Raw genomic sequence first — 12,526 nt, 5'->3', positions numbered from 1 at the left:
ATTTTTCATAGTTTCTGAGCATGGCATGATTGACAATTAATTTGCCGCAGAATTAATAATAAAACATTTTCGTAAAATCATTTAACGGTTACAGCAACAAAGGAAGCCATTCAGCCCACTGTCCATGCTAGCTTTCTGCAAGAACAAGTCAGTGAGCCCCACTCTCTTGCCCTTTCCCTGTAGCCCGGAGTTTTTTTTCTTCAAGTGCTTATCCAATTCTCTTTTACCTGGATTGCATGCCTTAACCTCTAGCCTCTTTACTGAGTGGATAAACCTCACCCAGTCAAACTATACTATTCAAACTAAAGCAACAAATTGGATTTATAGCCTGAAGCAAATTTACACAAAATATGCCAACAAATAACCAAGTATACTAGAACTAAAATTGCAGTGTTTCGATTGGGACAACTGCAAGTGATGGTCTAAAGGCTCAGCCACCATAGATAACTGGAAAGCCCAATGCTGTGTTATACCTTGACTTACAAAACACTTCAACATAAATTTTTCTTTTTTCTTCTTTCATGGGCTGAGCGCGTCACTGGCTAGGCCAGCATTAGTTGCTCATCCCTAATTGCCCTTGGGGTGTTGGTGGTGAACTGCCTTCTCGAACCGCTGCAGTCCATCTGGTTGAGGTACACCTGATGTTAGGAGGGGGAGTTCCAGAATTTTAATCCACAACAATGAAGGAATGGTGATATATTTCCAAATCAGGATGTTGCCCAAAAGCCTACTATTGGAACTTGAGGAGAAATTAAAAGTGCAGCCTCGCTTTGGCCTCCTTACCTAAGGAAGCATATAGTCCCCATGGAGTGCAACAGAGTCACAAGACTGATTCCTGGGATAGCGGGATTGTCCTAATTTTTCAAAGAGGTGAGCAGGTGTGTAGATGAGAGCAATGCATTTGACGTAGTCTACATGGACTTCAGCAAGGCTTTTGATAAAGTCCCGCATGGGAGACTGATAAAGAAGGTAAGAGCCCATGGGATCCAAGGCAATTTGGCAAATTGGACCCAGAATTGGCTAAATGGCAGGAAGCAGAAGTTGATAGTCGAGGGGTGTTTTTGAGACTGGATGCCTGTGACCAGTGGGGTTCCACAGGGATTGGTATTGGGTCCCTTGCTGTTTGTGGTATAAACGGTTTAGACTTGAATGTGGTAGGGTTGATCAGTAAGTTCGCGGATGACATGGAAATTGGTGGGATGGTAAATAGTGAGGAAGATAGCCTTAGATTACAGGAGGACATAGATGGGCTGATCAGTGGCAAATGGAATTTAATTCGGATAAGTGTGAGGTGATGCACTTGGGCAGGACAAACAAGGCATAGGAATACACGATGAATGGTAGGGCCCCGGGAAGTACAGAGGATCAGAGGGACCTTGGTGTGCATGTCCACCGGTCCCTTAAGGTAGCGGGACAGGTAGATTAAGGTGGTTAAGAAGGCATATGGGCTACTTGCCTTTGTTAGCTGAGGCATAAAATATAAGAGCAGGGAGATTGTACTGGAACTGTATAAAATGCTGGTTAGGCCACAGCTAGAGTATTATATGCAGTTCTGGAATCTGCATTATAGGAAGGATGTGATTGCACTGGAGAAAGTGCAGAGGATGTTGCCTGGGCTGGAGAATTTTAGTTTTGAGGAGAGATTGGATAGAATGGGGTTATTTTCCCTGGAGCAGAAGAGATTGAGGAGGGACATGATTGAAATGTATAAAATTGAGGGGCATCGATAGAGTAGACAGAAAGGAACCTTTCCCCTTGGTGGGGGGAACAATAACCAGGGGGCATAGATTTAAGGTAAGGGGCAGGAGGTTTAGAGTGGATGTGAAGAAGAAGGTTTTCACCCAGAGGGTGGTGGGAATCTGGAACTGTGCCTGAAAGGGTGGTAGAGGCAGAAACCCTCATAACATTGAGGAAGTATTTGGATGTGCACTTGTGATGCCATGGTATACAAGGCTATGGGCCTAGTGCTGGAAAATGGGATTAGAATAAGTTAGGTACTTGTTTGGTGCAGACCTGATGGGCCAAAGGGCCCTTTTTCTGTGCTGTAGACCTCTATGACTAGGAAAGATTGAGGAGACTGGGGCCCTTATTCTCTAGAGTTTAGAAGAATGAGAGGTGATCTCATTGAAGCATACAAAGTTCATACATGCCTTGACGGGGTAAATGCAGGAATCGTTGGTTCCCTGGCTTTGGGGGGGGGGGGGGGGGTTGTCTAGAACCATGGGACACAGTGTCAGAATAAGGGGCAGGTCATTTAGCACTGAAATGAGGATGAATTTCTTCACTCAGTGGATGGTGAGTCTTTGGAATTCTCTACCCCAGAGGGCTGTGGAGGCTCAATCATTGAATATGTTCATGACTGAGGCAGATAGATTTCGAGATAGTAAAGATATCAAGGGATATGGGGATAGTGCAGGAAATGGAGATCAGCCATGATCTTGTTGAATGGCGGAGCAGACGCGAGGAACCGAATGACCTACTGCTCCTATCTCCTATGTTCCTATGGGTAATAAAAATGGCTGAAAATTGTGGTGGGACAATGTGCCTCAGCCTTGGAACTCATATGGCTTCTAATATGCATGAATAGCCTTGAATTCAGTAACTCAGCCCAAATGTGTAGAAATATTGAATAGTGTTGACTGACCTGTATGTCTCAAGCGCTTAGCTTTCGTTTCAAATTTCTGACTGCTGCAATTTTCGTTCCCTCCTCACTTGGAAAGTCCCAACCACATTACCTTTTGAACTGAGTGTCTGAAATTAATTGGCTTCTGTTTTGTTGGGTTTCATGAGCATACTTCATTGCCTTGCGCATTTCAACATACATGACTAATGGTTCATAGTTAAACTTAGCACAAAGAAAAAATTAAACTCCTTAATTTCGGTAAAATTGCTCTTTCCTGTCATGTCATTCATTTGTACTGGGAGCAATAAAAGGCAAGAATATCACTTGCGTTCACATTTCAGACACTTGTTTTAAACAAGTTTTCACTCCCCCTTGTGAACTAGCTATTAATAGCATGTCTGCTCTCAACTGTACCACAGTATTTTGACCCATTTTTGACCTATTCCTTAATTATTAACTACAGGAAATCGGAACCTAGCTGTGTGCAGTGACAAGGGTAATCTTTTAGCAGAGTAGCCCAGCTGCAAGTATGAACTTGCACAAATCATTAAGATGTTCTTTGGAGCGCTCTGTCATAAAATAGGCTCAAATAACTTGCAGGTTAAATAAACCACTTTAAAAGGTTATTCTATTATTGAAAGTGAAAGACTGGTATTTGAGTTAATGTTTCTAAATTTTTTTAAATTCTCGTTGAAATGCTCTAGTGAACTTGCTCAATAATCTGGCATAGCTAATTTCTTTTCATTTGTTCATGGGATGTGGGTGTCACTGGCTAGACCAGTATTTATTGCCCATCTCCAATTGCCCTTGGGAAGGTGGTGATGAGCTGCTGCCTTAAACAGCTGCAGTCTATGAATCCCACGAATAAATATAAAAAGCTTATCAGCCCAAGCCTGAATATTCTCTGGTCTTGCTGCATATGGACACGGACTGCTTCGGTATAGAGTTTCTGTACAGAGCAGAAGATTCTGCCTTTGATTTCTAGTAACTGACTGCACTGTAGTGTAACTTAGCTTCCATTTAACTGTGCAGGCTATTCTCATGGAGCTAGCTAGCAGTGATGCATGGCACTCCTCATGTGAAAGAATCCATGGTTCTATCAAAATTCAAGGGGATAGATCTTTAGTCATGGAAAAATCAGTCCCTGATGCCGTAGAGGGTCAAACAGTAATCCAAGACAGGGGGATTTGCATGTGATGGCAGGGTCCTTGAAATCGCTCTGGGGGTGTCATAGGGAGCTAGTGGAGGTTGTATGAGGATGAAATCATTGAATGTTGAAATCACAGAGGTTTTGAAATTCATTGCCACAAAGGCATGTAACTGACTTTCCTATTAAATTTAAATGCAGATTAAATATTTATGATTTTGCTGAAAAGAGAGACATGTTGCTGAAGCTTTTTGTCTTACACTCATCGGTGCAATGGCAGGAATGCCAAATTTCAAACTATCTCAACAATTTATATTACAGGAGAAAAGGGGTGCTGGTTGCTTGGCAAGTCAATTCTGATTGCCTTCTCCATGGCAATGCCTCAGCCAGTGGGGAACTATAGGCTCCCAGTGATTCTGGGTAATTCAAAAAAGGCGCAAGGCTTGACATATTCTTTTCCTTTACAGAGAAAGAGTCCCTGTGTATCAATGTATTTCGCTTCTAGCAAGCATAAATGGGCCACGTTGAGAGATTGCTTGATTATCTTAAGTTGGCTGTTAGTGTAGCTATTAGCACTTTCTCCATGGCAGCACCTCAGGCACTCAGAGTTGACTTGCCAACCAATCAGCATCCCTTTTCTCCTGGAGTATAAATTGTTGTGATTGTTTGAAATTTGGCATTCTTGCATTTGTCCTGATGGGTGCAAGATGAAAAGCTGAATATGTGTCTCTAAGTTCTGGACTACCAAGCAACTTTATTTTTTGATTTATCCCATTTTATAATTATTTATTCAATAATAACTTTCTATCCTCCTTGAGTTCCACTCCCTCCTGTCCAGCAAACTAATTTCAACGTCCTTATTTTTAATTTTGTCTGCTGTTCTCACCCCCATTGTATCTGAGCAACACTCTCCAGCTTTGCATCCTTCCATGCACCCTGCACTCTGATTTGTCACTTGACACGAACGCACTCTCGACTTTTATTTGCTACTACACCCCTCAACTCAGTTGAAATCCCTCCTTTTGCTTCGCCACATTCTTCTGTCCCCTCCACTCAAAACACTTGACATTTCACTTACCTCCGCAACATTTTCTCCCCAGTTTACTGCGCCATGTAAACCTTTCCTATCTTGTTACCCTGTCTGAAACATCTCCATTTCATAAAAGAAATTCAGACATGCTAGTGTAAGAAAGTGTGTGGCAATTTACATGTAAGTACATGCATGTGCGTAGACATCTTCCATCCTTACCAGATCTGGCCTGCATGTGACTCCAGACCCACAGCAGTGTCGTTGACTCTTAACTGCCCACTGCAATGGTCTAGAAAGCAACTCGGTTCATGGGCAATTAGAGATGGGTAACAAAGGCTGGCCTTGCCAGTGACACCCATGTCAGAGGCTGTTGGTTCACTTATTCACTCCAGAGACCTGAGTGCATACTCTAGGTTGACACACCAGTGCAGCATTGAAAGAACGAACATCACTGTCCATGAGACATTAAATCATCTGCACTCTCAGGCGGATATAAAAGAGACCCTGGTATTATTTAAGAGAAGCAGAGATGTTCTCCCTGGTGATTTGGCCAATAATTATTCCTCTTCAAGCATCACTCGACCAATTGCAGCGCAACATTTGTTATCCAGCATGTTCTGGGAATGGGTGGTACTGTTAATCAAAAAGGACTACCAGTGCCTCTACTGGAAGCTTGGTCTAGCCATGCCGAGATGACCTAACAGCACTCAGAAATGCTGAAAACCAAGTGGTTTTCATAACGAAACTGAAACTCATTATAAACTTACAGAAAGTGGGTAGATTTTGTATCTGAGACGCGCAGTTACCTTTATCTGTAGGTTAGAGGCATGGTGACTGGTTATCACTGCTAAACCAACAATTTTATTTCAGTTAGATATAAAGTTAGCAGCAATCTGACTGAACCCGTTTTAAGCATCTCTCATTCCAACACTGGGAGTTCTCGGCCCTGGGTCCGGTTCTCCCGCGCACAACCCGGTCTGCCTCCCGATTCCTCTCCTACCCGCTGCTGTGCCCTCAGCAGCCGCTCTTTGGAATTCTCAAACATCTTTTCTGGCTCCTAACACTGCCCAAATGCAGAGCTGAGCCACTTGAGTTGCAGTGAATGTGTGAAGTGAGAACCGCTGCGCAGGTGTAGGGCAGGTACAGCCTCTTTTTTTTTTAAGCCCAGCCTTGAAATTCTGGTTAATAGAGCATTCCAGTTGGCACAATGCCAGATGATGCAGAGTTTACTGTATTTGGTCAGATAGCATTGCTGTTTGTGGGAGCTTGGTGTGTGCAAATTGGCTGCAGCATTTCGGACATCACAACAGTGCCAACACTTGCCTTCATTTTTTTTTAAAAATTAATATTCAGCGTGTACATGAGTGTTTTTACATTAACTGTTTTCTGCAACCCTTTGGCAAGTTTGTGAAGTGTGGCAAATAAAATATTTGAAACTCTTTTTTTTTTAAAAAATATAGTTAAACAAAGCTTTCCAGGAAGAAGAATCGCCTTCTGTTATCTACTGTATTAGCATGCAGTGGTTTAGAGAATGGGAAGGATTTGTCAAGGGCAAGGAACACGGTATGTAAACCACAATGTCACAAACATTTAACATGGTCTAATGCATTGGTTATTTTGGAGGTTGTATTAGTTTGTGATGTGGAGATGCTTTTTTTCCTCTACATTGGAGAGACCAAACGTAAACTGGGCAACTGCTTTGCAGAACACCTGCGGTCTGTCCACAAGAGTGACCCAAACCTCCCTGTCGCTTGCCATTTTAACACTCCACCCTGCTCTCTTGCCCACATGTCTGTCCTTAGCTTGCTGCATTGTTCCAGTGAAGCCCAACACAAACTGGAGGAACAGCACCTCATCTTCCGACTAGGCACTTTACAGCCTTCCGGACTGAATATTGAATTCAACAACTTGAGATCTTGACCTCGATCCCCACCCCCTTTCTGTTTCTTCCCCCTTCCTTTTGTTTTTTCCAATAATTTATATAGATTTTTCTTTTCCCACCTATTTCCATTATTTTTAAATCTTTTATGCCCTGCTAGCCTTTCCATCCCACTCCCACCAGAGCTATACCTAATTAGCTTAATTCGTTTAGATAATATCACCACCTTCAACACCTCTGTGTTCTTTTGTTCTTTTGTCTGTGACATCTTTTGATTATCTGCTCCTATCACTGTTTGCTTGTCCCTACAACCACACCACCCCACCCCCCACTTCTCCCCCCCCAATCATAAACCAGCTTATATTTCACCCCTTTCCTAAGATTCACTCAGTTCTGTTGAATGGTCATGAGGACTCGAAACGTCAACTCTTTTCTTTTCCGCCGATGCTGTCAGACCTGCTGAGTTTTTCCAGGTAATTCTGTTTTTGTTATGCTTTTTTTACTGTTTGCTTTCCTAGTGGGTAAGTGTTTTGAGGGTAACTTGGCATAAGAGTAAATGGGCCAGAACTTCTGAGTAGTGGCCCTACTATACTCCTTTTTACTTATTCGGGAGCTGCACATTTCACTCCCAACCTTCCAACTTGAACTGGTTGAGGAAAGCGCAGTGAAGCCAGCTCCTGAGGCCAGTGCAACAGAGTCTGGAGAAAGGAAGCCACCTCTTGTTTTTACAGCACTAGCTGTCAGGTGGTGGGACAGTAGGACGGGTCGGGTGGTCAGTCGGGGTGGGGTAGGATGGGTCGGGTGGTCAGCTGGGGGTGGGATAGGATGGGTCGGGTGGTCAGTCGGGGGTGGGATAGGATGGGTTGTGGAGGGGGTGTCGGGTGTTTGGTCAGGGGGAGGTAGGATGGGGCGGGTGGAGGAGGGAGAGTAGCCGGGGGGAGGGTGAGGTCAGTACTATAGTTACCCAGGAGTTAGAAATGGTTTTAATTCTTTTAACTTTTCCTGGGTAACTATTTGGTTGAGAGAGTCAGAACCATCTGAAGTCGCCGATTTTAATCGAAGTTTCAGATAGCTCCAGGGTAATTGCCCTTTGGAAGTTTGAACTTCCCAGGCAATTCCTGTGCAGTCCTTGGACCTTGGAGGGTGGGCGATACCAGCACATCATCTGGGCTGCCTCCCGTATCTGACCCCACCCACCCACTGGGAATCAGGAGTTATGGGTCATGAATTCAGGAGCAGGAAACAAGAACTTGACTCATCCAGTCAGCTCACGTTTTAGCATCCATTTTAGATGTGTTAGTGGAGTTGAATGTTTGACCTATCCAGAACGTAAAGCCTGCTATGTGGCTTAGATTTCACACTTCTACATCTGGTGCATGTCTGAGAGGGTGGTCATGTATTGAAGATTTAGTCCAAACATCTTACAAAGTATTCACGGTGTAAAAATGGACTGTTCGGCCTAATAGGCCTATACCAGCGTTTTATGCTCCCCCTCTCTCCATTTAACCCCATCATCGTATCCTTCTATTCCTTTCTCCCTCATGTTTATCTACCTTCCCTTTAAATAGAAACATAGCATAGATTTTTCTATGTTCTATTCACCTCAACCACACCTTGTGGGAGTGGGTTTCACATTTTCACCACTCTGAATGAAGAGGTTTTTCCTGAACTCCTTGTTGGATTTGTTAATGACTACCTTACATTTATAGCCTCTAGTTCTGGTCTCACCTACAAGTGAAAATATCTTCTCTCCATCTATTCTATCAAGCTCTTTCATAAGTCCTCTTATCAGGTCACCCCTCAGTCTTAAATCCTCTGGAGGAAAGAGCACCGGTCTGTTTAAACTTTCCTGATGGGTATAACCTCTCAGTTCTAGTACCATTCTTTTGCACCTTCTTTAAAGCTTCTATATCCCTTTTATGATATCAAGACCAGACTATATCCTGCCCAGGATCCATTTCCCTCCAGTCCATATTGAATTGAATTAATGAGGGATCTCGTTCAAAGGCTGTAATGCAGAGCAATACAAGCGATACAAAAAGAGTAATTGAACTAATAGCAGTTGGAAGTTGAGAAGCCTGTATTCTAGATGCCCCCAGGTTTTAGAATCTTTCTTTGGAATATTTCACTTTAATCTGTGTTTACATTCTGACTGGGTTGGAGCCCAGACTCGCTGGAGCACCTGTACTCCAACATGTTTGTTCTCAGAAGCTCAAAACTGTGCCACTTCTTGCATCTGTCATCCCTATCTCGTGTAAACTTCAGCTTTTCAAAAATAAAGCTTGATATCAACTTTACTTCACTTTCTGCTTTATCCTGTTTCTCTTTATTTTCAACCTGCTCTGCAGACTTTGGTCCACAATTTATTATGAAGTATTTTTGCCTCATTAATTTATAAGCACAAGCAAATTGCTTCTTATCCTGAGATTAGTGTCCGGATTTCTCAATTTAGTCTTTGCAGCTCTTCTACTAGAAAATATTTTTTAAAGTATGTACAGAACATACATTTTAAAATATTGCCATATTAAATTGTGATACCATGGAAACCAAATGTAAAATAAACCTGTTTAATGTTATAAAGCTGTTAATTATGATGTGTTATAAACCAGATGTAGATTTCCAAACCTGGTGAGTGTTGTAACTATATTATGATCAATGTTGACTTTTTTTAGGTATTTGGGTTTTAGGATTTTGCTTAATTATGACAGAACTTGTCTTGAGGAGCAGTTGAACATAATGCTGATGGAGTGTAATACTGCTGACCTTTTATATGTCTATTTTCTTTTCAAAAATTGCCTATCTTCACTTCAATAAGATGCTTTTCAATGAAAATAATGCAAAATATGTTGTTTACATTATGTATTTGTAGTGATATCTGACCTGCTTTGTGCCATTTAAATAAATGGCCAGCCAATGGGGATTATGCACATAAGTATCATCCCTGATTTAATTCTTTTCATGTCTTAGAACATCCTGGCCCAATTGATAACACCAAGATAGGTGTTGGCAAGAGCAGCCATGTGACTTTAAAACAAGGTATGTACACATTCTTTATTTCACTAGATTTTTTTTAATAGAACTGAAAAGGAGTATGTTATATTTGTATAGAGCTTGGATTAGATCACACTTGGGATACTGTATGTATGTCTGATTTCCATATTATGAAATGGATGAAGAGGGATAGGAGAACGTGCAAAGATGATTTAGAATTATGGTAGCCGAATTCTGACAGGAAAGATTGAACATGCTCTGGTTCTATTCTCTAGAAAACGGAAGACTGAAGGTGACCTACAGAGGCCTTAAAAATAATGAAGGACCTTACTAGAATAGAAATTTTTTAAAAATTTTCCATATGGGGGAGCCCAAAATTGGAACTGGGTCCAAAACGAGTGTTTTAAACCTAACTAAAGGTCATGAATGACAGAGCTGGCTAAAGTAGACTGAGAAACTAGATTGAAAGTTGGGACAGTAGAGATGCAGTGGCAGATTTAAAGAAATATTTAATAACTCTCAGCAAAGATTTACCCCAGTGGGAAAGGAAGACTCTGAGGGGGGTGCATCATCCACGGCTAAATAGGGGAGTTAAGGATAGTATCAAATTGAAAGAAACACTGTACAAGTCTGTAAAGATTAGTGGTAGGTCAGGAGATTGGATAGCTTTTAAGAACCCGCAAAGAATAACTTTTAAAGAAAATGCGGAAGAAAGTAGAATATAAGAAAAAGTTGGCTGATTCGTCAGCTGAGGGGGTTAGTAGGTGGTAATCAGTAGTTCCCTTGCCTACGTTTGACCTGATGCCATGAGACTTCATGGGCTCCAGACTCAATATTGAGGACTCCCAGGGCAACTCCCCTGTGCCACCACCTTCTGTTGGGTTTGTCCCATCGGTGGGACAGGGCCTACACCTCCAAGTTGTATCAGAGATCAGACGACTCGGTAACAAATAGGAATCCAAAGGGCATAGGGGTAAAGTCTGTGCAGTTCATGTGTGTCAAAATTCGAAGGCACCTAAGAAACACAGACTTGTATTTATGTCGTTCTTGTTATGACCTCAGTAGAAGCACTTTACAACCAATTAAGCTATTTTAAGCGTAGTCACTGTACTGTAAGAGGAAGTTTGCATATGTTGTAAATACAGAAGTTGTAATTTAACAAGTAAACTTCTCATCCACATAGTCATCCTTTATCTGGTATGTCCATAATGCTAGTATTTTATTTTTCCATGGGATGTGGGCATTGCTGGCAAAACCAGCATTTGTTGCCCATCCCTTGTTGCCCTTGAACTGAGTGGCTTGCTTGGTCATTTCAGAGAGCAGTTAAGAGTCAACCACATTGCTCTGAGTCTGGAGTCACATGTAGGCCAGACCAGGTAAGGACAACAGACTTTCTTCCCTGAAGGACATTAATGAACAAGTTGGGTTTTTACAACAATTGATGATATTTGTCATGGCCATCATTACTGAGACTAGCTTTATATTTTAAATTTATTAATCAGCTGCCGTTGTAGTAGCCAGGCAAATCAGGCTGATTTTTGGGTAGTCCAGAATAGTGGACTGAACAGCCCGGCCATGTGGAGGATTCAGTTGTCCGGAGGAGCCTCCAGCCCTGTACTGGCGAGCACAAAAACTCTTGTAAATGTTTTGGTTGTTTTGACCTGGAAGGGTGCTCTCTTACCCGTTCCACGATCCCATGTGTTGAGGGGAAGCACCTTTTGGGTAGTGACGCTCATCGTGTTCTTTTTTTTTTAATTTCTCAACCCAGGAGCTGATTCTGGTCAGATCTCAGAAGAGACCTGGAACTTCCTCTACTCTATCTATGGAGGGGGCCCAGAGATCACCTTGCGGCAGAACGTTGGTCATCCTGATACGTCATGTGTAGAAGAGAAAGTTGAGGTTGAAATCCGTCCAGTGCAATAATGTTAAAGGAAATGTTAGAAATTGAATTATGCTGGATTCGAAGCATTCCAGGGTGTGATATATTTTCTGAAAACAATTCCTGCGATGGCATTAATGTTTTGTGTTTTAGGGACAATCACAAAGTTAAACCCCTGTTATGTAATATAGTTTGTAGGTTCCTGGCTTACCAGATAAGCTGTACTGAAGAGTTGAAAGTGTTTTCTAGTGGTATGTGATGTAGCTTTGATCTGTGAAAGGCCCACACACTGGAAGTGTACTAGTGTGAAACGGGTTGCTTATATTAAGTTGACTCAGGAAAGCACTGATATCTGTTTGCACTGTACTGTAGACGAAAAATCAAAGATTTCAAAGCTCTTGTCCGTGCTACTGTAAGCGGCTAAAGGAATATTCTCAGGAGAATTTGCAAAAATTGTAAAGTTGAGTCTAAACGTAATGTGGGGGACAGGCTAACTCCCAAGTATTGTGTTCATCTAAATTACAAGCAACATAGAAAGCCATTCAGCCCATTTCATTAGTGCCAGCATGAGGTCTTTGACTCCAGCTACCATCTAATCCTCTCTCCTACCTTTTTATATTTTTCAATTGTTTATCCAATTCCTTTTTTCAATGTCTCTGCCTCAGTAACTACTTGTAATAAAACATTGCATGTTCTGTGGAGAAAATGACTTTCATCTATCCTCTAATCTGAATCAATGCTCTCATTTTACAAATTTGAAACAGCAGTAGAAATCATTCATCATTTACCCTCTTTCACCTTCCATAATTTTGTTCCTGTCAGACTATCAACTCTCCTCAGTTGATAGCACTCGTGCCTCTGAGTCAGAAGTTGTGGATTCAAGCCCAACTCTAGAGACTTGTATACATGATCAAGACTGAGATTACTGAAGAGTGCTACATTGTTGGAGGTGCTTTCAAGCTCCTGCCTTGACACCT

At 42.0% G+C, this 12,526-nt stretch overlaps 1 protein-coding gene across 7 annotated transcripts in view; it reads left to right on the top strand.

Moving 5' to 3' along the window:
• usp33 (ubiquitin specific peptidase 33) overlaps nt 1-12,250 on the top strand; it is a 78,048-nt gene extending 65,798 nt beyond the window's left edge. For 6 of the 7 annotated variants that reach the window (XM_041208234.1, XM_041208228.1, XM_041208230.1 and 3 more), the window contains 3 exons: nt 6,261-6,363; nt 9,647-9,715; nt 11,439-12,250. In XM_041208234.1, the coding sequence (XP_041064168.1) occupies nt 6,261-6,363; nt 9,647-9,715; nt 11,439-11,593 (327 nt within the window). In that variant the 3' untranslated portion in view covers nt 11,594-12,250. Of the gene's footprint in view, nt 1-6,260; nt 6,364-9,646; nt 9,716-11,438 lie in introns of those variants that run through there. The other variant, XM_041208235.1, reaches the window with a different exon arrangement.
• Nucleotides 12,251-12,526: the final 276 nt, after the last annotated feature.

The sequence above is a fragment of the Carcharodon carcharias genome, chromosome 16 (assembly GCF_017639515.1).
Source record: "Carcharodon carcharias isolate sCarCar2 chromosome 16, sCarCar2.pri, whole genome shotgun sequence".
Lineage (NCBI taxonomy): Eukaryota > Metazoa > Chordata > Chondrichthyes > Lamniformes > Lamnidae > Carcharodon > Carcharodon carcharias.
Note: the sequence above shows the minus strand (reverse complement) of the source record. Positions and strands in the feature narration are given on the sequence as shown.